Genomic DNA, 25,253 nt, shown 5'->3' with positions numbered 1-25,253 from the left:
ATGCATCCCCTTCAGAGATAATTTCAGGACTTTTAAATGAAATTGCTCCGATTAATTTTACTTTCAGAACCTCCCAGGATCCTGTCACCGCCCCACATTTGCCCCCACTACGGAGATCCCACGTCCCAGACTGCTGAGCGGTTTATTGGGTAAACCCGCTAGCAAAAACCAGTTTTAACATAAACTGTTTCTAACTTAGGAGAAAAACAGTTTGGTTTCCAACATCAGTGGCCAGTACAACTGTGCTTTTAACTTGATGCCGAAACCTTTAGGCTGTTCCACAGGACGCTTTGCAGACCCAAAGCGACGGCCCACGGCCCACGGCCCCGCCCTCCGCGCCGGCCCCGCCTCTCGCGTCCCTCTCCAGGCCCCGCCCTTTCCCCCCCGACCCCCCTCAGGCCCCGCCCCCTCTCCCCGCGCAGGCCCCTCCCTTCTCTCGCGTCCCTCTCCAAGCCCCGCCCTTTCCCACCCCCGACCTCCCCCCTCAGGCCCCGCCCCCGGGCCGCTGCGTCTCTTCCCTCTGCGCAGTTTCCCGCAGACCCGGAAGCGGATCGAGCGGAGAAAACATCAAACCGCGGAGTGTCAGTGTCCGTCTGTCTAGATTAAATCTGCGCTTCGCCGTCTTCCGGACTCGGTGCCCGGGGGTTGCTACGGACCTTAAAATCTCCGCTCCGCCCCAGGTAAATACAGACCTCGCGCCGTGGGTCCGGAAACTGCTTCCCTTTGGGTTGAAATCTCGGAGGTTGGTCCGCCCCCGATCTTTCTGGCTTCGGGCCAGATAAACACCGATTTCCGAGGTTTTTAAACCTTTAAGCAGGGGTTTACCTGCCCAAACCCTTCACTAAACTCCCGCACTGTGCCACGTTAAGTCCTCGGCCGCGAGGTACATGCTCGCCCTTTGCGCCACCAGTGCCACCCTTGTTGGCCCCGGGAGGGCAGCGCCGCAGCCTCAGTCCAGGAGAGGCCGCGTCCTTCCTCTTTCTGGCCCTGGAATTCTGCAGACCCCACTCCTCTCCCAAAGCACCATCGCCCCATCCGTCCTCCTCCTCCTCCTCCTCCTCCTCCTCCTTCCTGATCCTGCTCCCCAGGCCTCCCCTTCACAGTCACCCCTTCCCCTCACCCACGTTGCGGGAGGTGACCGGGGCCTGTCTTGTGACACCCGCTCACTGTTCTCATGTGCTAATTCTACCCCACTGGAAAATGCTGGTTTTCTGAGAGGCGCGCATCTTATTCCATGCCCTTCCCTGTGAATGTTTAAGCAAAGGGGATCAGGAGAAAGAGACAGCAACTGAGAGCAAATAGAAAAACTGAGGGGAAACAGTAAAAAAGAAGGGGTGAGAACTATAAAAAGATGTTGAAGTGCAGAATGTGGAAGAGATTTACAAAGAGACAGTAGAAGTGAAAGAAGAAGCCAAGAAAGTAGTGGAGGATGAGGGGAAGTAACTGGAGAAATGTAGAGAAAAGCTCTATGTCCTGAGAGAGGAAGGACAGCAAAATAGGGTGAAAGGATGCAAAGGGGGAGGCTCCTTAGACAGAGAGTGGGGGGAGAGGACAGATGATTTGGAGCCAGGGCAGACAGAGCAGTGTGGTGCTGGGACACCAAGAGGGGGCAGCACAGCAGGGAAGAAGCCTAGGGACCTGGAGGTGCCAGAGAGTGGGGACAGGGGATTGCAACAAGGAAGAGGAAATTTAACAGAGAGAGCAGAGGGGGAGCAGAGGGAGAAGAAGAAAGAGGCAGAAATATATAAGATTGGGGACAATCCAGAGATTGGACCAAAACAGCAAAGCAGGTGAAACAAGTTGCAAGAAAGGAGCTGAATAGGTGTCAGAGAAAACAAACAGAAGTGGAGAAAAAGCAGTAGAGGAGCACAAAATCAGCAGAGTCCCAGGGGGGAAATGAAAGGAATAAAAAGAGATAGAGAAGGTGAGAATGAGAAGTATGTATGGAATGAGGGAGGGAAACATAGTTATGAAGAAAGAGGAGACCCCTTGTCCAAATTAGTGATGAGATGATTGGATTTGATGATTAAGTTATGACTTTGGTTTCTCTGTAATCTAATTGTTTCAGTTATACAAAGGAGGATGAGAATTATCAAGCTCTTGTCAATGAGGCTAGTACATTTTATAATTCTTGGCATCAGAGGGTGGCCTCTTGCAATCCCTGTTCAGCCAGAGAGCAGTGACTTGACTCATTCAGTTGTGGGTCACCCTCTTCCCTTTTCCTGGAATGCGGTGGGGAGTGGTGGAGTGAAATGGGGAAGAAGTGACTGACTCTGTCACTACATGCGGTCTTTTAAAGGAACTTTAAAAGAGCTGCTGTTTTTTTTGTAAAGAATTTACTGTTTTTTCTTTCTGGTTCCCTTTCATTTCATACGTGGTTCATTTTGAAGGCCGAGATGAATCTTAGCTAGTAGAGTTTCTATATTTTTATATATAATTACTTCTGAAACAAGCTTTGCTCGAATCCTATAATCAGCTCATGTCATTTTCGTCTAAATATGATATATTTAAATTTTTTTCCCTTTGACTACAGAATTCATTGTTATTTTTTAACAATTTCAAAATCGTTTTCCTTTGAAATTTTGTCAATTTCAGATTGAGGTGTGCGTGTTTTCTACTCTTTATAATATATTGGAAACATTTTTTGGTAGCTGGTAGGTAATTTTGGATTGTTTAAACGTGTAGTTGGTAAAGATATCAATGACCTTTTGCTTTAACATCAGAACCTAGTTGAACCACTCTATTTTTGTTTTCTTCCCTATGTCATCTGTTAAAGCTGTGAGCTACTAAATAGATGTTCCCCTCAAGTCCCTCTTTTCTGTTCTGTTCTCTCCAAATGTTAAAGGATGGGCTGGATTGACATGGAACATTGTTCCAACAGAGCCTATGTATTCCTGATGAAAAATTTCCTCAGAGCTTATTTCTACAGCTTACTCCCTTTTACTGTTTTGAACACCAATAGCCATGTGTTCACAATTCTGCATTTTGTAAGTATGTTACTGTGTTTTTTTAGAAAAGAACAATTAAATGTTTGGGATCAATGTGATGAAACCTTGAAAGAGAAGTTTGTTTTGCTCAGGTATGTGAAAGAAGGTCTTAGAATTTTCAAGGGAAGTTGTGATAAAGAACAACCCTCCCCATTGACCCAACTACCTTATCAGAATCAGTCACAGCTCCTCATTCTCACTCAGCCCAGACCTTCTCAGGATCATCTGGTGAAATGTCTCCCCCTGTGGGCCTCAAAAAACCCCCCTGTAACACGGAGATGAGGGACTGGACCAGAACACCTCAATGTAAGCCACACCGACCATTTAAGTATTTGGCAAAATTGGGTGTGAATCTGTGTTTGGCAATTCTTCTAAGAGGGGGGAGTGCCCAGTGTAATCAGAATCTTAAATGGGACTCAGTCCTCCAAAAATGAAAATGAAATAAAACCATAAGGATGGAAGGATGGTCTCTGAGAAACTGCATCAGGATTATCATGGCTAAACCTAAAGGCAGGTCATGTCTGTCCCTGGCATTGAGCCCTCCTCTGGCTTCCCATGTTCCTCAGGGCAAGTCCGGATCCTCTCTGTGGCTCTACAGCCCTGTGTCATGAGGGCCCCTGCCAGTGTGTGCAGCCTCCTCCGGGGAGCTCACCCTCCTCATGGCTGTCTCTGCCCCAGTCACATTTGATATTTCTCTTTTTCCAAACCCTTTCCTGTCTCAGGTCTTTGCCCCTGCTCTTACCCTTTGTCCATAAATTATCCTGACTCTGGCCCTTTCTCCTTCAGGTCTAGGCTTATAGACATCTTCCCCCACCCCACACCCTGTCACTTCATGTTCCTTCTGCCACTCAATTTCTATCATGTTACTCAGGTTTGATTGCCTTTGCGTCAATCACCAAATCAGAAATACTCTTCTGCATTGATCATTTCGAGTTCTTTTGTTTTCCCTCCACCGGAGGCTGCGCAGTCTCCATGGTCACAGGACAACTGCAGCACCTGCTTCGGGGCTGTGCAGTTAGATGGTGGGGCTTTGGGTGGGGCTGAGTAGACCAGGAGCCCAGGGCAGGTGAAGAGGATGGTCCCATATTTCTTCTGGAAATTTCAACTCTAATTTACCTAAACCTCCTGTGGCTACTTTAATTTACTGAAAATAACAGCAGGAGAATGTGCTGAGGCCTGCAAAGCCCTACAGGCCCTATGTCCTCAGGCAATGTGCTGAAGTGTCCCCGTTTTAGCCATCTGTGTCACTGCTTCACTTCAGCTCCCAGGTCTTACAGGCTCTCACATCACCAGGGACCAGTTGCCATCATGAGCGGGGGCTTTGCCTTCCACCAGGTGATGTGCAGAGCCAGGGATCCTGGCTTCCCTTCAGGAAGGGTGGGGAGAAGGTCAGGAGCCTGAGGGGCATGAAGGCCCCCGCTAAAGAACTAGGGAATCTTGCAGTTTGCTGTGATTGGTGAGACATAGGGACAATGGTGGCTTCCCTCATGAGATCTGGTGCCTCTTTTTCTGTGACATCCTCAGTTAACTCAATCTAGCCAGTCTTCACCTGCCTTTAAACTGGACTCCATGTTGTCCCAAATTGCTGGCTATTTCTTCCAGCATGGCCAACTTCTTAGACCACATACTGGAGGCCCCACTGTCTTGCATATAGCTATGTGGGTCCATTCCTGCTGCATTGCTTGTCTGGAGTCCCCTGTGTTGGTCAATGTAGTTTGTTCTTCATGCATGGAGGAGAGGCAGGAAAATGGGAAAAAGTGGAGGGGTGTCCTTTGTGGTCTACAGGAGGAGTATGAAAGCAAAGGTGGGCCTCTATATAAGTCCTGTGAGTGGTGTGTACCCCTGTTTCAAGTGTGGTTGTTGGATGAGGAGTGTATGGAACTTTTGGAAAGGAATATCTCAGATCTGGCTGGAGCACCTGGAAGTGGGTTTATGGGTGGCTGTGGGGCTGCATGGATTGTTCTGGAATGCCATAGTGTCTTAGTTCAGGTTTCCTGGGACAGAGATACTGAGACTGAGATTTGCATGCAGGGGTTTAATTGGGAAACTTATGATCACAATGAAGAGGACTGAAGGCAGTGGAATCAGGCAGAGAGAAACATTATCTGGCAGTGTAGTTAGAAACAAGCCCTAAGCTGAGCCCACAGGGAGCTCAGGCAGGAGGAGGATGGGTCCCTGGGCCTGAGGGAGTGGATCCCAGAGCTGTACCACAGCATCCACTCCACACTTCTGTGGAGTCTTTAGGGAGTACAGAAATTGTCCTGCAACCCATAGAGGAATTCTAGGGGAAATCTCAGAAATCATCTTCTGGATTACCTTTGGTATTTTGGATTGTAGGAAGCTTTCAGATGCATTTTGGAAGATAAAAGGACAATTTGGAGTGGAAGATATTGGGGTCTCATTGGGGCATGTGCCTCTCCTTTTTTTTTTGAGACAGCATCTGTGTCACTCTGTTGCCCAGGCTAGAGTGCAGTGGCATCATCATAGCTCACAGCAACCTCAAACTCCTGGGCTCAAGCAATCCGCCTACCTCAGCCTCCCAGATAGCTAGGACTACAGGCGTGTACCACCACACATGGCTAATTTTTTATATTTTTTGCAGAGACAGGGTCTCCCTTTTGCTCAGACTAACCTTGAACTCCTGACCTCAAGTGATGCGCCCAGCCACATCTCCTTTTTATTAGTGAATTTTGGTGGTGTTCCTGTGTGGGATGGAGTCATAATGAGTGAAAATATGGTGTCTTAGGTCACTGAGCCTCTGGGACTTTTATGTGCATGATTCCATGAGTATTAGGGCTTATGAGATTTTATAGCTGGATGGTTGGATCATTATGGAGTATGTGGGGAGTGTGTGGGTCCCCATGGAACTTTGTAAGAATGTCTGAGTCCAAAAGGGCAACAGAAGGGCCTCAGACTCAGGTGGCAGATGGTTTTCATTAGGAGGGTTTGGTGTGGATGGGTCTAGGGGCACAACTCGAGGGAGTGGTTCTAAGGGTCTGTGAGATAGGGAAAGGTTTTTCTAAGATTCAGAGGGCAAATATAGACAGTGACATGCAGCCCAGAGGCTAAAATTGGGACTGTCCTTGGGAAGATAAAGCTGCCAGTTTCTCGCTGCCAGGCCACTGGTGGTGATTACTCTCTACTGGCCTCTTCCTGTTTGTTCCAAGATGCACGCACAGGTGGAGCGGGTGGAGATAGACACCCTGCCAATGAGCGGATCACAACTCAGCCCCGTGAAGGATACGGGGAGAGGTGTACTGACCCCAAAGGAGGGTCCCCGTGGGGAGGTGGTTTCACCCTGCAACTGGCAATTAGAACAGCATATTTAATTAATCCAGGACCTTATTTGTCTGTGTAGGGGATGGAAACTAGAAATTGAAATGCAAAATTCTGCCTGTACTGAATGTACAATTTCATAGCGATGCCATCAGAACCTCATTTCCATTTCTATTTCTCATGCACCAAGGAGGAAGACACAGAACTCTGGGCTCAAGTCCAGGGACATTCAAGGGCCCAGGACCTGGGTGTTTAGGGGAGGGATATCAGATAACTTAGGTCACCAACCATTACCTTAAACGTCTATAAATAATACTTTAAAAAATAGATATTAATGCTTTGTTTCCTTATGTTTCAATTGTTGATCTATTATGTGCTTTGAGTGAATTATAAGTTCAAATGGCTTTGAAATAAACTTGGTGCATCCAATTTTTTCAATTCAATGAAATATTTTTTTAGTGGTAAATGATGCCTTTTCTATGTGATAAGATCAGGCAATACATCCACAATGAAGATTCAGTGCCCTTCAATGCCATTCAAAGGCTACCAGGGCAAGTTTGTTATTATTATAAGTTTAAACTTTCTCATATTCCAGTTTTCAAATATAACATGTATATCCATGAGTTTTTGAATTTTATTTAGTGTTATGTGTTGACAATGTAGAAGTTCACTCCAACCCTGTAATCCTGGAAAATAGCAAAGGTTAAACTGGCCCCCCAACTCTGTTTTTTATTTTGGAAACAGTTTAATGCAAAGAACCACATTTCCATGTGGGACTTACTCAAATCTAATGACCCTTCAAATTGGTTAACTTGACTTAATCAGACTTAAGTTTAAGTTTCACTCCTTCTCCCAGTCACCTGAACTTTGGACCGCCCTTCAGCATTGTAATTAGGAACATCCTCTCTCTAAGATTGCCTCCCTGGAGTAAGCTGACCTTAAAATAAAACATTCCCAGAGTATCTGTAGGTCATGCCACATGCTCGTCCACTGCCCCATACCTGGTGCTTTCTAGCTTCCTTTTCTCCTTCATATAAAAGAAAAGCTCTCTTTTGTGTGTGTGAATCTTCAACATTGCAGATCTACTGGTAAGAGCAGTTGGTCCATTGCAATAATTTTTTAAAATAAAATCTTTCATTACCTATGTCTGAATTTGTTTTTTTCTAATGGTAAATATTTTAATTGTTCCATCTGTACTAGAATATGTATATCTGTTTTTGTAGCACAGGGTTTCATATATACTCAATTGGTGAATGTAGTTCCTAGTTTTAAAATACTTCTTCAATCTTTAATAATTTACATCTGTTTTATAATATTATAGGGAGATAGATGGCAAAATTTTGTTTGCGGAAATATTCTTTTTAAATTTCTTGTGAATATGTTGATTTTGCTTTAGTGAAAATTGTACAAGCATCCAAACTGCACATAAACAAAATGGATTCATGACTTTTCTCCTATAATGAGATTCATCTCTGCTATTCCCAGTTTAATGAAAAGATCCACAATCAGCTCATTTCTCTGCTTGGGATCATGGAAGTCCATGCTGAAATTTCCTAGTCTAGTTCACGTCCCCATCACAGACAATTGCAGAGTTTGTTTAATTAAATTGCTTAATTTTAATTGCAGAAACTTTTCTGGATCCAATCACAAAGCAACGTTGACGTGCCCAGCAAGAGCCCAGTTCCCAGCCTCTGAGTCGCTCCAGCCTGCCTGGTAGGTCCTGGGAGTGAGGCCAGAGAAGCGCGGGCCCCACCCCCACCCTCAGGATCCCACCCCACAGTGAGGCTTTCCCCCACCCCTGTCCCCCGGTCCCTGTCCCCGCCCCCCCCCCTTTTGCAATTTTGCCCCTTTTCTCTCCCTCCTTACCCCGCCCCCAGGCCAACCGCCAGCCCCTGCACATGCACAGTTTCCCCGCAGACCAGGTTCACAAGCAAATCTCTTGGGAGTGAAGGCGTGAAGGCGTGTGTGTGTGTGTGTGTGTGTGTGTGTGTGTGTGTGTGTGTGTGTATGTGAGAGAGAGAGTGAGAGAGTTGCCCCCTGTCTGGGATAAACCTGCGCTTTGCAGAACCCTGCTCTTCCAAACCTGATTTCTGGGGTTCCCTACAGACCTCAAAATCCCAGCATTGTTTCCTTCACCCCAAGTAAATTCAGAAGTCCCTATGAGCATCCAGGGGTTGCTTTTTTGGTGGTTAAAATGACACTGAGGCTGGTCCTGCCCTTGATCTTTGTGGCTTCAGGCCATGCAGACACCTCCTTCGCTGTGCCTTCCTTCTTAGGACCTATGCTGATCCCTCTGCCTGCCCCGAGCCACATAAATCACCCACCCAAGAGGGGTATTCAGGCTTTTCTGGTCCTGTGAGCCTCGGCTTCTGGAGATGTAGCCCAGTCCAGGAGAGGACCGGACCCTCTCCCTGTTGCTGGGATTCTGCAGCAGCCCCCACTCCCCAAAGACACCCGGCTGCCCTGGGCTCTCTGGGCCGGGCCCTCCTGCTCTCCAGGCCTCCCCTTTGCAGTCACTGCTTCCCCTGACCCAGCACAGAGGCAGATGCCTCGGGCTGTCTCTTCAGGTCCAGTGTTCTGTCCCAAATTCCATCCCACTGGGACATTCACTCTTCCATCCCCTCCCTGTGAATGGCTGAGCAAAGGGGATAAGGAGAATGACAGACAGCAACTGAGAGCAAACAGAAAAACTGAGAAAGAGTAAAAATGAAGGGGTGAGAACCCTAAAAAGTTGTAGAAGTAGAGGATGAGGGAGAGATTTGCAAAGACACAATAGAAGTGAAAGAAGAAGCCAAGAAAGTAGCGACGGGGGGAGAGGCGGGATAAGAGTAAATGGAGAAATGTAGAGAAAAGCTTGATGTCCCGAGAGATGAAAGGCAGCAAAATAGGGCACGAGGGTCAGCAAAGGGGGAGGCACCTCAGACAGAGGGTGGGGGGACAGGAGGGGTGATTTGGAGCCAGGGCAGACAGAGCAGCGTGGTGCGAGGACAAGACGGGGCTCCACAGCAGGAAGGAAGCTTAGGGACCTGGGTGTGCCAGAGAATGGAGACGGGGTGTAACAGGGAAGAGGGAATTTAACAGGGGAAGAGAGATGGGGAAGAAAAAGACAGAAATATATAAGGTTGGGGACAATCAAAAGATTGGTGAGAAAGAGGCACAGCAGGTGAAACAAGTTGCAAGATCGGAGGGGATCAAGTGGAAGAGAAGGAAGAGGGAGAGAAACAGCAGGCGAGGAGAGGGGCACAAATGAGCAGCAGAAGCCCGGGGGAAACGAGAAAAAGCTAGATAGAAAAGGTGAGAGTGAGAGATATGTACAGAATGAGGGCAGAAAACACAGTAATGAAAAAAGCAGGGACTCTGGGTCCAGATGAGTGGTGAATTGATTGGTAAGGTGATTAAGTTGTGACGTTGATTTCTGTCTTTACAGTCTAATAAGTCTTAATATGTTTATTTAAATTACGCAGATGCTGGTGAGAACTGTAAAAGTCTTGTCTATATGACATGTGCATTTTTACAATTCTTGATAGCAGAGTCTAGCTTGCATTTGCAATCTCTGTTCAACCCCAGAGGGCAGTGATTTGACTCATTTAGTTGTGGGTTACCCTCTTCCCTTTTCCTGGGTTGGGGTGGGGTGGGGGCAAGTATATGAGCTAAGAGGAAAAGCAAAAGTGTTTTCCTTTGGCTTTTCCTCCTGTCACACGCAATATAACAGTGAACACTCAACACAGAATACTTTACCTGTGGTCACCAAAATGTGTGGAGATTACTCCCCACCAATCCCCATCACAAACCAACTGGGTGTCGTATGGTTTAACTCATTTCTGACACCATGTACCTCGAGTTACCACCAGATCCCAGTGGTTGAGGGCTCAGTCCCACAAGACTGCCCCCACTTCAGATGACAGTTACAAGTCCCACTCTTAGGACCTGAACTTCTGACTGACTGGGTACAAACTGAGGATTCCCTTGACCCCCCCCCCCCTTATTAGGTTCTGTTAGTTTGCCAGAGCAGCGCAGAGAACTCAGGGAAACACTTTTCTTAGTTTACCCATTCGTTATAAAAGATACTACACAGGATTACAGATGAATGGCCGGAGGGAAGAGCTGTCCTAGCAAATTAATCGAACAACAAGAGGGGTTCAGAGAACCATGACATTGATCAGGGCAGTCAGAGGTGGAGGTGACAGCCACAACTTGCATAGTGCATCTGAAGTGTGGGGCAGTCTTGTGGGGACTGAGCTCGTATTCTGTGGGGTCTGATGCTATGTCCTTGTAGATAGTGTCAGAATGGGGTTAAATTGTAGGACGCCAGCTGGCAGTCCCCTGGAGAACTGGTAAGTGTGGGGAAAACCACTCACATGTTTTGGTGACCACAGTGAAGTATTCTGTGTTGAGTGTGAGAGCAGTGAAAACAGTTTGGTTTTTTCTTGTCTTCTCCAACAAACAATAAAGCCTTTTTTCCCCCACTTCTACTCATTCATCTTTAAAACAAAAAATACTCTTACCTACATTTCCCTCTATAGTACGTGCCACTCTTCTGTACTCCATTTAAGAGCATAATGCACTAAAAACTGGCTCTTTCTTTGTCTAATTCTTCCTTCAAATTCTTGCCTGAACCCTTGAATTCTTGTTTGAATCAAGCTTTCACATCTGGCATTCCACTGATCCTTTTCCTGTCAGTAGCATGTGGCACAGTTGATGACTTTCTCTATTTTTTTGGCTTTGAGGACCCCCCACTAACCTTCGGAAATCTATTTGTTTTAAATTTCTTGTTGCCTCTCTGATCACTCTGTGCTTTCCTCATCTGGTGTCTCCACAGCTTTCTGCTGTCTGAATGTGGAGTGACTGACCGTGGTCCTGATACCTCTCTGTCCACACCCACTGCCTTTCCTTCTCATCTCAATAGTTTACACCCCGCCCACATGTCTCCATTTCCCCTGCGGACCTGTCCCCTGAACTCTAGAATCCTGTGTCTGGTTGTCTCCTCACCTCTCTGCTGGGCTGTCTAACAGGCATCTGCCCCTTCTTACGTCTAAAAGTGACTTCCTGACTCCCCCAGACGTGTTCCCCTTTAGTCCTCACATCTCAGATGAGGGTGATCCTATACTTCCTGGGGCCTAGCTGAACTTTTTGTTATTTATTTAAAATATATAAGATATTACATTGCGTGTTAATTTATAACATAAAGAAGAAATTACCAGTTTTCTTAAAATGGGTGAAGAAATACATCATTTCCAAATGTTCTTCCTACGCGTGGGAGAGAAATGTTTGCAGGCCTGGGCCCTCCCTGCTCTGCTCCCCCAGGACCTCCCTGGCCTCATCTCCTGCTTGTGTCATCCTTGTTTGCTCTGCTCCAGCCACACAGGCCTCTTTCCTTTTCCTGGGGCTGAGGTGGGTCCTGCCTCAGGGCCTCCATGTGGGCTGTCCCTCTGCCTAGAACTCTCGGGCCTCTCAGTTGCAGGTGACAAGCACCCTTCCTTCCCCAGGTCGTTGTGCAGGTATCACCTCAGTAGAGACTTAGATGTCCCACCCCCATTTAACATTCCAGCCTCGCGCACACACATTGTCCATGTTCTGTGGTTCTGTGTGTCTTTTGTTCCTTGGCCGTCCACTGTCTGAATATTGGTGGGGTGACAACAAGGCCCCAAGGGAAGAACAAAGTCACAACATGGGAGGTGTGTTGGGCTTTGCCCCCTTGAATGGAGCTCAACCCCTGGGTTCACATTGGAGTGCTGAGACATTTTGCAAATACATCTCTTTGTACTCCCTTAGAGATTTTCCTTCAAATAGGTTGAGGCCCAGCCTCAGTAATACTCACATTGCCCCAGGTGATTCTACTCCATGTCCTGCATTGAACACCAAACTCTGTCCTGCATTTCTGGGTGTTGAGCTCAGCCTGTGATCCACGGAGGGGTGAGGGGGGCTGTGCTCTGCATCGGGTTTGGTCAGGGCGGGGTCGGTGCCCTGGAGGGGGGCTCAGCCCAGCCCAGCTCCCCACTGCTGCAGCGTGAGTGTGGGCTCCACCAGGAGGGCGGCGAGGTCTGATCAAAGGGGTCAAAAACTAACTTTTTGGTCTTTATGTAGGAGTTTTTTGCCCTTGCGTTCCCCTAGGTGCAGCGGGGAATTTTTCCACAGGGTGAAGTCTTTTTTTTTTTTTTATACAGAATACAAATAAAAGTTTATTGTACAAAATTAAGGCCTTCACATTTTATAATTCACTAAGGCTAAAGAAAGACTAAGTCCTTCACAAAAATTTCACTTTTACTTCCCCCCCCACCTCCGACTATTAAAATGATGTGACCAAATATTATCAAAACAAACAGTACAAATAACACCAAGTCCTTTAAAGATAACTATCCTAAATGTTATTTCTTGGCATAGGTGATCTTCATGGCGTGGGATGGTGTGATCTTAAATCCTTGGAAAGCATCCCTGGCAGCTCCAGCCTGCCCATCATTTTCAAATTCAACAAAAGCAATGTCATGCCTCACAGGGTGAAGTCTTCCCTGTGTGTGTGGCTGTGGCACAGCAAGAGGGTATGTTGATTCTTAGCATTAAACAACATATTTTTGACATTCAGGACTGACTGCTAAAGATTCATGATACATGAAGAAGCAGCCCAGAAGAGGAGGAAGAGGAAAGAAAAGGAGTCAGGAATGGCTCTTACTCAGGTAAAGTGAGATTCTCGGTGGATTGTTCTGAGTCTCCCTCCTTTCTGAAATGCCGGGCACTGGAGTTGCTGATCTTCTCTGACTCCGAAGCGTCGTGCTTGACGTGTTTGCTCGCACTCACCCATGCCTTGCCTCAGTCCCTCTCATCTCCCCTTAGATTGCATCTCACCGTGAACTAGTGACATGACCTTGTGAAGAGGCTCCACTGGGCACGGTCCTGGGAAGGGCTTCACACCCAGCTGTGGGTTGGAGATGGGTCATCGCTCTGTGGTGTCAGTGCTGTTGGGCAGCAGGGACTGTTTAGGACCCACATCTGGATGCAGTGTCAGCTGTCTGTAGATCAAGGTTATAGAACATGCACATGGACGTCGCCTATTAATGTGCACAAGTACCTGCCAAACTCTGGAAAGGGAGATCAATAAGGGGAGATATTTTTAGCCTGATTTTGTCGTGCGTTTAAAGCTAAACTAGTGAGTCAGTATGTCTCACTATTTGTCTCTCAGTGTGCTGAAGGTTCGAACTCCCCCACCCCACCCCACCCCCCCGGGTGCATCCTCAATTTGGCTTAATAAACCTACATTGATTGAGATTTTTGCCTCAGTCACTTACTTGGGTCAACACGTGATGTGTGTTCATGAGTACATGGATGCATAAGCCCCTGGTTTTTATCAAAGACACATCATTTGAAATAGGTTTTATGTCTTTTAACAATTTTATTTATTTATTTATTTATTTATTTATTTTGAGACAGAGTCTCACTCTGTTGCCTGGACTAGAGTGCTGTGGCGTCAGCTTAGCTCACAGCAACCTCAAACTCCTGGGCTCAAGCAATCCTCCTGCCTCAGCCTCCTGAGTAGCTGGAACTACAGGCACACACCACCATGCCCGGCTAATTTTTCTGTATATATTTTTAGCTGTCCATATAATTTCTTTCTATTTTTAGTAGAGATGGGGTCTCACTCTTGCTCAGGCTGGTCTCAATCTCCTGACCTCAAGCGATCCTCCCACCTTGGCCTCCCAGAGTGCTAGGATTACAGGCGTGAGCCACCGCGCCTGGCCCACCAAAGTTTTTAGATTCTGACTTGTCTTTCTTTAAAACTACTGTGGATATCATCATCTCTTAAGACATGACTCATAGTCTAGCTCATCTAGATACTGAGTATCATTTATTGTGTCGAACATGATATCTAACACTTCTATAGAGATAACCTTGTGTTGGTTTTATTTTTTCCAAATTATTTTCTTTCTTTAATCAACACCTGTGAAAGGACTTGTGTTGGTTATTTGTATATTTTTTTGCATTCACAAAACTGAGAAATCCACACTGTTTTAGAGAATATTATAACCTCTTATGGAAAGGTATAATAAAACAAAATTCGGGAGATATAACTTGCTCAAACGTGTGCAAGAATATAGGAGAAACAAACTGAGTTTCGCCTACTATACCCTCACAACACAGAACGCTCCGTGATCTCGAATGTGGACTTTCCTCCACATAGCAAGCAAGCAGTTCTGCAGTAGACAAAAGTGGATGTTCTTTTATATAATTCTGTTCTGACTCTATCTACCTGGATACAGGGTCATATCCCACAGGTTGAGGCCTCAATCCCCCAACAGTGTCCCCACTTCAGTGCCAGTCACAAGCACAGATTTTGGCTTGTGCTTCTGACTGACTGGCTATAATTCATGAATTCCCCCTCCTCAGATTTAGTTAATTTGCTGGAGTGGCTCACAGAACTCGGAAGCCACTTTACTCATATTCATCCACTTATGATACAAAATATTACAAAGCACACAGATGAAGAGTCAGATGGAAGCACTCTATTGGGTGAGGTGTGGGAAAGGGGTTGAGGGGTGTCTATACCCTCTTTGATTGTGCCACCCCCCTGCCCAGGAGCCTCCCCTTGTTCACCTATCCCTCTGTTTTGGGGGTGTTTTGTGGAGGTTTCATTACTCAGGCATGATTGCTTCCATCCTTGACCATTGGTCATCAGCTCCCTCTACCTACATTCCCCCTCCCGTCACAAGAAGTTGGTTCCTGGGGCTGAAATCTCAACTTTCTAATCCAGCCTTGGTCTTTCCAGTGATCAGGGCCCATCCTAAAGCCACCTAAGGGCTTCCAGCCACCAGTTACTTCATTAGCATACAAAAAGGTACTTATCCCTCCCCAGGTTTCAAGTGAGCTCTGATGTCAGGAAAGGGGGGTGAAGACCAAATGTGTATGTCTGCCAGTCTGCTCACTTGAATTTAAGCGGTTCTAACAGTTCTCCTCACTTGATGTGAACATTAGAAGTCTCCCCATAGTTACATGGTGAAATGTGTTTTCCATTTTAGGGACAGCTGACGTTCAGGGATGTGGCCATAGAATTTTCTCAGGAGGAGTGGGAATGCCTGGATCCTGCTCAGAGGGCTTTATACAGGGACGTGATGTTGGAGAACTACTGGAACCTGGTCTACCTGGGTGAGGATAACTTTTCCAGAAGTCAGGATATATTCTTGTGTTTCTTTACATTTTCCCTTGTGAATCTCTTGGGAGCCCCTGCATTGCCTGATTGAGATTGAAGCTTTATTAACTCAGAAATGAAAAGCTTAAAAATGGGAAATCTGGACTTTAATCATACCCTTTCTTCAGATGTTCCACTCCCTTCGTGATATATCATTGGAAGATTTCAGAGCTTTTGTATGCATACATAATACTTTGTGTCAGATTTTTTTTTTTTTTTTTTTTTTTTTTTTTGAGACAGAGTCTTGCTCTCTTGCCCAGGCTAGAGTGCAGAGGCGTCATGATAGCTCACTGCAGCCTCAAATTCCTGGGCACAAGCCCTCGATCCTCCTGCCTCAGCCTTCTAAGTAGCTGGTACTATAGGTGTGCACCACCATGCCCAGCCAATTTTTTTTTTTTTTTTTTTTTTTGTAGAAACAAAAAAATATATTTGTCTCGATATGTTGCTTAGGCTGGTCTTGAACTCCTGGCCTCAAGCAATCTTCCTGCCTCGGCTTCCTGCAGTGCTAGGATTACAAGCACGAGTGAGTCACTGTGCCTGGCCAAGTGTTGGAATTTTAAAATCTCCAATATCCTGTTTTCTGCCTGTCTGCTTTTACTTCAGTGGTTCATGGAATAGAGCCAGATATCTGCATATTATAGTGGTTTCTAAGCATTTGGAAGGAAGCATTCAGTGGATGAATTTTTGACATGTTTTTCAACATCCATCTCTGGTGTCCTCTGTCATGTAAATATAGGGGTGGGATTCTAGAAAAGCCACAGCACGTTATTTCTTTCTTTTCATAACCAGGAATCTCCAGTTTTGACATGAATATCATCTACATATTGGAGGAAGGGAAAGAGCCCTGGACTGTGGAGAGCCAGGTGAAAATTGCAAGAAAACCACATAGGTGGGAAGGTACCAAAGGTGCGATCACAGGTAAGAGCTCTGATGGTCAGAGAGAAAGCTGCTCATTAAATAGAGTGTGGGAAACTCTCTGCAAATGGAGGAGGTCTTTGGGAAAAGAAAACTTTATATCCCGTGAGCTCCGAAAGGAAATTTTTTTGCCCACTTATTCTGTTCTTCAGATGTGTAACAGTTTATGCTTTCACCCTCCAGTTGTACTACAGCTCAGAGACAAATGCAAGGTATTTGTCATGACCTGCAATACTCTGTCATCTTGCTTCTGTGATCTCTTTGGTTTCTTTCAGGAAGGTGGCTTTCCTCTTTGGTCTCTCCTTGTGTATTTAGTTCTACGTGATGCTCAGTTTTCCCTCCATATAGATCAGAGATGAGGGCTCCATAGTCCTGATGTCTGGACCTATCTATGTTCTATCCCATTTCGTGTGCCTGAAAGACTTCTCAAGAGATGGGAAACATTGCCTGGTCTCACTTTGTATCGGGGGCCGTGGAAACTTCTTGGAGCTATCTCAAGTCCTCTCTGCCTGTTGAGACTTTTCAGCCAGTTCTTACATTCCACTTTTGCCACACTTTGTGGGTGTATGTGACAAAGGAATGGGTTGGATCTTATGAGACTAAATGTAAAGACAGTTGACAAAGTCATTCTCTAATTAATCCCCACTCCTACATGGGATGCATATCCTATTTTTTCAGGCTTTAGCATGGGATCTGTAGGCAGAACAGAGTCCTGTCTCAAGAACTCACAAAATCAGACCCCCATATGTTGTATTTTTCTCTCTCTTCCACCACTCAATACTCTGTTAATGTAGAAAACCTGGGCTATTCCTGATACCGTATTTTCTTATGTTTGTGTGATTTTGCCTTTGAAACATGCTTTTGATATATACACTTCTAGGGGTTGACATGTCATCTTTTATTTTTTACTGTGATAACCCACTCTTAGATTATGCATAACTTCTTGTGGACTATCCCACAGAGTGGTTTTACTGGTTAACAAAATTGATAAATGAGAACACTTTGACTAATATATTTGAATATCATCCTGCTACATACAAGATGCCTCTTGAAGTCTCTGAGACATGTCAGCATCTCTAAAGATACTGAGATGGAAAATATCAGGAGAGCCTCGTCGCTAAGTATGCCCAGTTATTCTTATTTTTGAAAAGTATCACAAAAGTGTCTCTTAAGGGCATTGTGACAGTCTTGATTACATAAGTAATTATGTCCTTTTAGCAATCAGTGATTTAGGAATTTCTCCTAACGTCAGCATTGTTCAAGTTCATAACCTTATGTGTATCAGACTCATGACTGAACTATTGTTCATGCCACATTTCTTATCCCCTGTATGTGTCATTATTCATTTTCAACAGCAAAATTTTTGTTCTATTTGTTGTATGTTCAAATGTGCACCAGATACAGTTTTCTTCTTCTTCTTTTTTTTTTTTCTTTTTCTTTTTGAGACAGAGGCTCACTCTGTCACCTGGGCTAGAGTGCCATGGCATCAGCCTAGCTCACAGCAACCTCAAACTCCTGGGCTCAAGCAATCCTCCTGCCTCAGCCTCCTGAGTAGCTGAGACTACAGGTGTGCACCACCACACCCGGCTAATTTTTTTGATTTTTAGTAGAGACAGGGGTCTCGCTCTTGTTCAGGCTGGTCTCGAACTCCTGACCTGAAGTGATTCTCCCACCTTGGCCTCCCAGAGCTAGGATTACAGGCATGAGCCATCATGCCTGGCCCAGATACAGTTTTGATGCAGCTTACTGAGGAAACTGATGAAGTTGAATTATGTCTCCATATTTTAATTCTGCCATCATTTGTTTAAGCCACTGCAGCTTTCATCTTGTACGTTTCCATTTATTATAAGTGAACTTTTGTAACAATTATTTTATTTATTTAATCAGCACTTGCTTGTAGTCAAGGAACTCTTGAATAAAAAGAACAACCCTGGAGTGATCACACAACCTGTTTCAAACTATATTACAAAGATACAATTTATTTTTTATTTTTTTGAGACAGGGTCTCACTCTGTCACCACAGCTAGTGTACAGTGGCATCATCACAGCTCACTGCCACCTCAAATTCCTGGGCTTAAGTGATCCTCCTGCCTCAGCCTCCCAAGTAGCTGGGACTGCAGGTGCACACCACCATGCTCAGCTAATTTTTCTATTTTTAGTATAGGCAGAGTCTCGCTCTTGCTCAGGCTGGTCTTGAACTCCTGAGTTCAAGCAGTCCTCCTGCGTCAGCCTCCTAGAGTGCTAGGATTATAGGTGTGAGCCATTGTGCCCAGCCAATAATGTGTTCTTGAGAGGATGGATGTGTTATTAAGCTTGATTCCATCATTCCACATTGTATGCCTACAACAGGACGTCACTTCGTGCCCCATAACTGTATATATACAATTATAATTTGTCAGTATACGATAAAATTTTTAAAAAATTGTACTACAGTTCTTGTAGTCTATACTCCTTCATTTCTCTTAAGAGAAACCTATTTACAATTCCACAAACTATAACTTTTTATAAATGTGATTACTAATTCTTCTGAACTCATTTTATCATGGTTCCTAGAATATTTTCATTTTTGTATGATTTATACATGGTGGTTTTTCAACATGCATTATGAAACGCACCACTGTCAACGCACCACTTGTCAGCGTTGCAAAATGCCTGTTTTTGTGCATATAGTTTTATGACAGATATTTAGTAAAATACTGTTTTTTTCTGACACTGTTGAATTCTTTCTCATTTCCCAGTGCTATGATTGTTTCAGAATTCAAAATTGCCACTTTTTAGTAATTCATTAAATAGTTTATTTACCATTATAGCATATCATGTTGTGCTTTAGTATTTATTAATATTTGTATATAATATTACAGCATAATATTTCTTTTCAATTATGAGACAGCCAACTATTTTTGGCCAGTTGGTATGTTCCTTGAGGTCATGGTAGAAAAATACTCCTTTAAAGGCTAACATAGGCTTCCACAATGTGAATGGTGGGTCATAGGTTGCTTGAATCTAGGCTTTCATACCATTTTAATTGCATGTAGCCACTTTGTTAAAGAATACTATTTGGGTTTTTTTTTACTTCCTTTATATTGAAATTCATGGTTCTGAAGTTTTATAACTCTAATATAAGTATTACTTTTTGTATAATACTATTTTTCAATATGAAATATTTGTTTACATATGGTGATTAATTGGAAACCTGTGATTCTTTATATCTTGTAGATCTCTCTCCTGAATTTGTTATCAAGGATTTACTACCAAAAGGGAAAAATTTTACAGGAGAAATATTCCAAACAGTGATGTTGGGAAGACATGGGAACCATGACATTGAAGACTTTTCCTTCAGAGAAGTCCAGAAACATATATATGATTTTGAGTGTCAGTGGCAAGATGATGAAGGAAATTATAAAGGAGTGCTTATGACCCAGAATGAAAATATCACTGGTAGAAAAGATCAACATGACAGAAGAAATGCAGAAAACAAGGATGTTAACAATCAGCTTGGATTAAGCTTTCATTCACATCTGTCTGAACTCCAGCTATTTCAAGATGAAGGGAAAATGTATCAATGTAATCAAGTTGGGAACTCTGCCAACTGTGGTCCTTCAGTGTTACCACAAAAACCAATTTCTTCTCGTGTCAGAACCCACAATTCTAAAAAGTATGCAAAGGAATTTAGCTATTTTGCATTACTCACGCAAGGACAAAAAGCAAACAGTTGGGGAAAACCTTACAAATGTAATGAGTGTGGCAAGGTGTTCACTCAAAATTCACACCTTACAAGTCATAGAAGAATTCATAGTGGAGAGAAGCCCTACAAATGTACTGAATGTGGCAAAACCTTTAGTGTTCGTTCAAACCTAACTATCCATCAGGTAATCCATACTGGAGAAAAACCTTACAAATGTAATGAATGTGGCAAGGTCTTCAGTCAGCCTTCAAACCTTGCAGGTCATAGGAGAATTCATACGGGAGAGAGACCTTACAAGTGTAATGAGTGTGGGAAAACCTTTAGAGGACATTCAAACTTAACTACCCATCAGTTAATCCATACTGGGGAAAAGCCTTTCAAATGTAATGAATGTGGCAAGCTCTTCACTCAAAATTCACACCTTGCAAGCCACTGGAGAATTCATACTGGAGAGAAACCTTACAAGTGCAATGAGTGTGGCAAAGCCTTTAGTGTACGTTCAAGCCTAGCTATCCATCAGACAATTCATACTGGAGAAAAACCTTACAAATGTAATGAATGTGGAAAGGTGTTCAGGTACAATTCCTACCTTGGAAGGCATCGCAGAATTCATACTGGAGAGAAACCTTACAAGTGCAATGAGTGTGGCAAAGCCTTTAGTATGCATTCAAACCTAACTACACATCAGGTCATCCATTCTGGAAAAAAACCTTTTAAATGTAATGAATGTGGCAAGGTTTTCACTCAGAATTCACAGCTTGCAAATCATCGAAGAATTCATACTGGAGAGAAACCTTATAAGTGTAATGAGTGTGGGAAAGCCTTTAGTGTGCGTTCAAGCCTAACTACCCATCAGGCAATCCATACTGGAGAGAAACCTTACAAATGTATTGAGTGTGGCAAGGGCTTCACTCAAAAATCACACCTTACAAGTCATCAGGGAATTCATTCTGGAGAAAAACCTTACAAGTGTAATGACTGTGGCAAAGTCTTCAGTCAGACTTCACAACTTGCAAGACACTGGAGAATTCATACTGGAGAAAAACCTTACACATGTAATGAGTGTGGAAGAGCCTTTAGTGTTCGGTCAAGCCTAACTCTTCATCAGGCAATACATACTGGACAAAAACCTTACAAATGTCATGAATGTGGCAAGGTCTTTAGGCACAATTCATATCTTGCGACTCATCGAAGAATTCATACTGGAGAGAAACCTTACAAGTGTAATCAGTGTGGCAAAGCCTTTAGTATGCATTCAAACCTAACTACCCATCAGGTCATCCATACTGGAGAAAAACCTTATAAGTGTAATGAATGTGGCAAGGTTTTCACTCAAAATTCACACCTTGCAAATCATCGAAGAATTCATACTGGAGAGAAACCTTACAGATGCAATGAGTGTGGGAAAGCCTTCAGCGTTCGTTCAACACTAACTACCCATCAGGCCATACATACTGGGAAAAAACCTTACAAATGTAATGAATGTGGCAAAGTATTCACTCAAAATTCACACCTGGCAAATCACCGAAGAATTCATACTGGAGAGAAACCTTACAGATGTACAGTGTGTGGGAAAGCCTTTCGTGTACGTTCAAGCCTGACTACCCATCAGGCAATCCACACTGGAGAAAAACGTTATAAGTGTAACAAATGTGGCAAGGTCTTCAGGCAAAGTTCAAATCTTGCAAGTCATCACAGACTTCACAGTGGAGAGAAACCTTACAAGTGAGTGTGACAGGGTCGTCAGTCACAGTTCACTCCTTTCACAATATCAGAGAATTCATTCTTGAGGGAATCCTTACAAATATAATGACTATGGCCAGTCCCTCCTAAGTTGAACCATTAATAGATACCAAGAGAGCCCATGATAGGAAATATCATGTAAATTTATGTGGCAGAGGCTTTATCTAGGCCTCACAGCTCAGTGGGCATCAAAATACACATAATTGATAAAACTACACAAATGCAATGTGTATGGCGATGCCATTACCCAATGACCATAACAAATGTAATGTATATGATGAGGCCATTACCCAGTGGCCATAATAACTGTAGATGAGGATTCATGTGAAGAATAACTCTGTCTCTAATTTCCCAATTAATCTTTGATATTTTATACTGCAGAATAATTACAAGTCCAAATATGTTAAAAGTTATGACACTCACATATTAAAAGGTCACAGGATGTTTGTATGTGGCCTGTTAACTTCAGGTTATAAAATGTTTTATTGAATTATTTAAAGTTTCTTGAAAAAAGAGTAGTGATTATGATTTTCAATCTGAACTTTGAAATATGTTGATATTATATGTCTTTACCCACCTTCCATGGTGGTTTCTGGGAAAGAATCAATAGGATGTAAGGGCTCAGTTCATTTGGTGAGGGTTATTTCTATCCAATTTGTAAAGAAGGAGGACTCTACCTTTGAAAATTAAATACTGTCTGAATTAGCATCTGTGAGGGGCTGAGAATAATATGAAACACTGATGTCAGTCATGCTCATTGTGTTCCGGGTGCCTTTCTCCTGACAGGAGGGCACTGTGGGTTCAAAGAGAAATGCTCTACCAACTGGCCATCAAATGAGCAGGCCAAGACCATGGGACACTGGCATTTTTACGGGAGGAGAGTAATAGGTAATAGGCACTGGTAGTGTGGTAGAAGTAATGCAGAGGAAGTGGTGCCCACCTTCTCCATTGAATAGCAATAGCTGTTTTATAGCAAAAGATTGATGGAAAATTAGTCTTGCTTTTGCAATTGAAGATTATTAAATAGTTACCAGGGTGAAGAGTTTATTCGAAAGAACCAGAATAACATGTTCTTGAGTAAGACTCATTAACTGCTGGAATCACATTTTGCTTCTGTTTTATTAAGAGTGTATCATAGATGTAATGTTTTAACTAGTACAATTTAATCTTTTTAAATAAATGAGTCCCATTCTTTCAACATCATTTTATTCTACCTCAGTGGGATGCTTTATAATAGTGATGCACTGTTAGGCTTTTAAAGTTGAAGCATCAAGGACAATTTTTTTCTTTGGTGGAATCAACACAATTTTGGGAAACATATTTTGCACTTAAGTTATGCTGTCCCTACTCTGGCATAGGATACTTATTTGAGTACAATGAAAATCCCAAAGAAAGCACATTTCACATTCTTAATGCCTGAAAATCTATCTGTATTACTATTGATGTGTATGCACCATATGATTATATTTCCACATACCTCTTTCTTGTGTGCCAGATAAGGCCCATAGTCTGAATCTTGACTTACATGCAGGGAAAATGCAAATAGAGTAGAATGTGAAAAATATGAAATGAAACAGATTTGGGGGATAAAGATAAAAACACCACCTTCATTTTATTTTTGACATATTCAGCGACAAAATTTGAAAAGATTAACATTCGTGAATTTCCCCTTAAGAGTGAACATACACAACTGGACTTTTATTTTGTTTTGGCAAATAGACTAGACATTTCATATATTCACTACCATAACATTTTTTGGTAATTTAAACTTGGAACCATTCCACGGGAACTGGATTGAATTCCACCTAAGGTTTGGTTTAGATATTGAGAATCATGCTCATAAACTGGATTGAATTTCACCTAAGGTTTGGTTTAGATATTGAGAATCATGCTCATAAACTCAAGTGTCAGGAGAATATTACATAATGTGGCTTTCTCAGAGAAGCTGGTAGACTTCCAAAGCTGGTCCAAAAATGGCAGAGATAAGGCAAGACTGTCTCAAAAACAAACAAACAAAAAAAAAAACTCTGTATTTCTGCTTATAGATAGGATGAAAGCACTATAAGACATGAGTCTCCATCTGCCTCGTTTGCCAGCAAATTAATAAACCTCTGCTCCTTCTGATGTGGCCTCAGGGACAAGTGCCAAACTTTTGGGAACATCAGTACACGATACACTGAGTTGCAGCAGAGGAGGTTTAATCTTAAAGCTAACCATGAGAGGGGAATCCTCTCTGTTAAATCCATTTCCCTGAGGGGTTTGGGGATGGGAATTTTTTTTTTTTTTTTTGACAGTCTCACTCTGTTGCACAGGTTAGAGTGCAGTGGCATTATCATAGCTCACTGCAACGTCAAACTCCTGGGCTCAAGTGATCCTCCTGCCTCAGCCTCCAGAGTAGCTGGGACTACAGGCACACACCACCACACCCAGCTAATTTTTCTATTTTTTTTGTAGAGACTGGGTCTTGTTCTTGCTCAGGCTGGTCTTGAACTCCTCCTGACCTCAAGTGATCCTCCTTTTCAGCCTCCTAGACTGTGAGTGGGGATAGGATATTTAAGGGGTTTGGAGTGGGTGGGAATGTGGAGATCTTTGATTGGTGGAAGAGTGCAGAGTGAAAAGTCACTAGACAGGGGAGTGAAGAAACTGCATTCTCGTGTTGATTTGGTTTCTGGGCAAGGGATCTTCAAACTGGTTGGCATCTGGTGTTCCCCTGGAATTCAGGATCTGAAAAACACCTTAAGCCATTATTAAACAAAAGCCTCTACCCTCCTGAGGTCTTATCTGCAAAAACAATGGGGATGAAAATTAATTCTTAAAAGCAGTATGATTCTAACATCAGAGATCCTATTTATAGCAACAATGGGGATTCAAATGGTCAATAATAACTTTCAGTTACAAGGAAGTGGGTCAAAGTGTGCCTGATTAGTGGTTAATTATAACTATATTTCTGTGCAGATTTCTTGTTAACTCTCCGAGGGCTGTTTCACATCCATGTTGATTCCTTGACGCTTTTAGAGGAAACAAAACTCCTCATATATAAAATGGGTTCATGACTTTAAGCTACAATCAGCTTCTCATACTGTTTTGAGTTTAATGAAAAGCTCCACAATCAACTCATTCCTTTGCTTGAGATCTTGGAAGTCCAGACTAAAAGTTCTTTCTCAGCAACATAGCTACTTAACAATATTGCATAATACAGAACAATCTACCTTGTGAAGATGGCAAATTCTATCCTGGATGCTATCTTTAAAAAAAATAACGTGCTAATGGCTGGGTAAGGTGGCTCACACTCACGATCCCACGACTTTGGGAGGCTGAGGCAGGAGCATCACTCGAGGCCAGGAATTCTGAGGTTAGCCTGGGTAATATACGGAGAATTGGTCTCTACAAAAAATAATTAGCAGGGCCTGGTGGCACAATTCCCAGATATTAATACTAGAGAGGGTGACCCAGGAGGATGGCCTGAGCCCAG

At 43.5% G+C, this 25,253-nt stretch overlaps 1 protein-coding gene across 1 annotated transcript; it reads left to right on the top strand.

Moving 5' to 3' along the window:
- The first annotated feature begins 533 nt into the window (after nucleotides 1–533).
- Nucleotides 534–22,984, top strand: LOC123624640 (zinc finger protein 160). Its single transcript, XM_045532671.1, has 6 exons — nucleotides 534–680; nucleotides 7,890–7,976; nucleotides 12,844–12,934; nucleotides 15,269–15,395; nucleotides 16,228–16,356; nucleotides 19,570–22,984. Exons 3-6 carry the CDS (start codon nucleotides 12,863–12,865, stop codon nucleotides 21,765–21,767), a joined length of 2,526 nt encoding a protein of 841 aa, XP_045388627.1. The 5' UTR covers nucleotides 534–680; nucleotides 7,890–7,976; nucleotides 12,844–12,862; the 3' UTR covers nucleotides 21,768–22,984.
- The last annotated feature ends 2,269 nt before the right edge of the window (nucleotides 22,985–25,253 follow it).

Source organism: Lemur catta, chromosome 19, assembly GCF_020740605.2.
Source record: "Lemur catta isolate mLemCat1 chromosome 19, mLemCat1.pri, whole genome shotgun sequence".
NCBI classification, from domain to species: domain Eukaryota; kingdom Metazoa; phylum Chordata; class Mammalia; order Primates; family Lemuridae; genus Lemur; species Lemur catta.
This window is presented reverse-complemented; position numbering and strand designations above follow the sequence as displayed.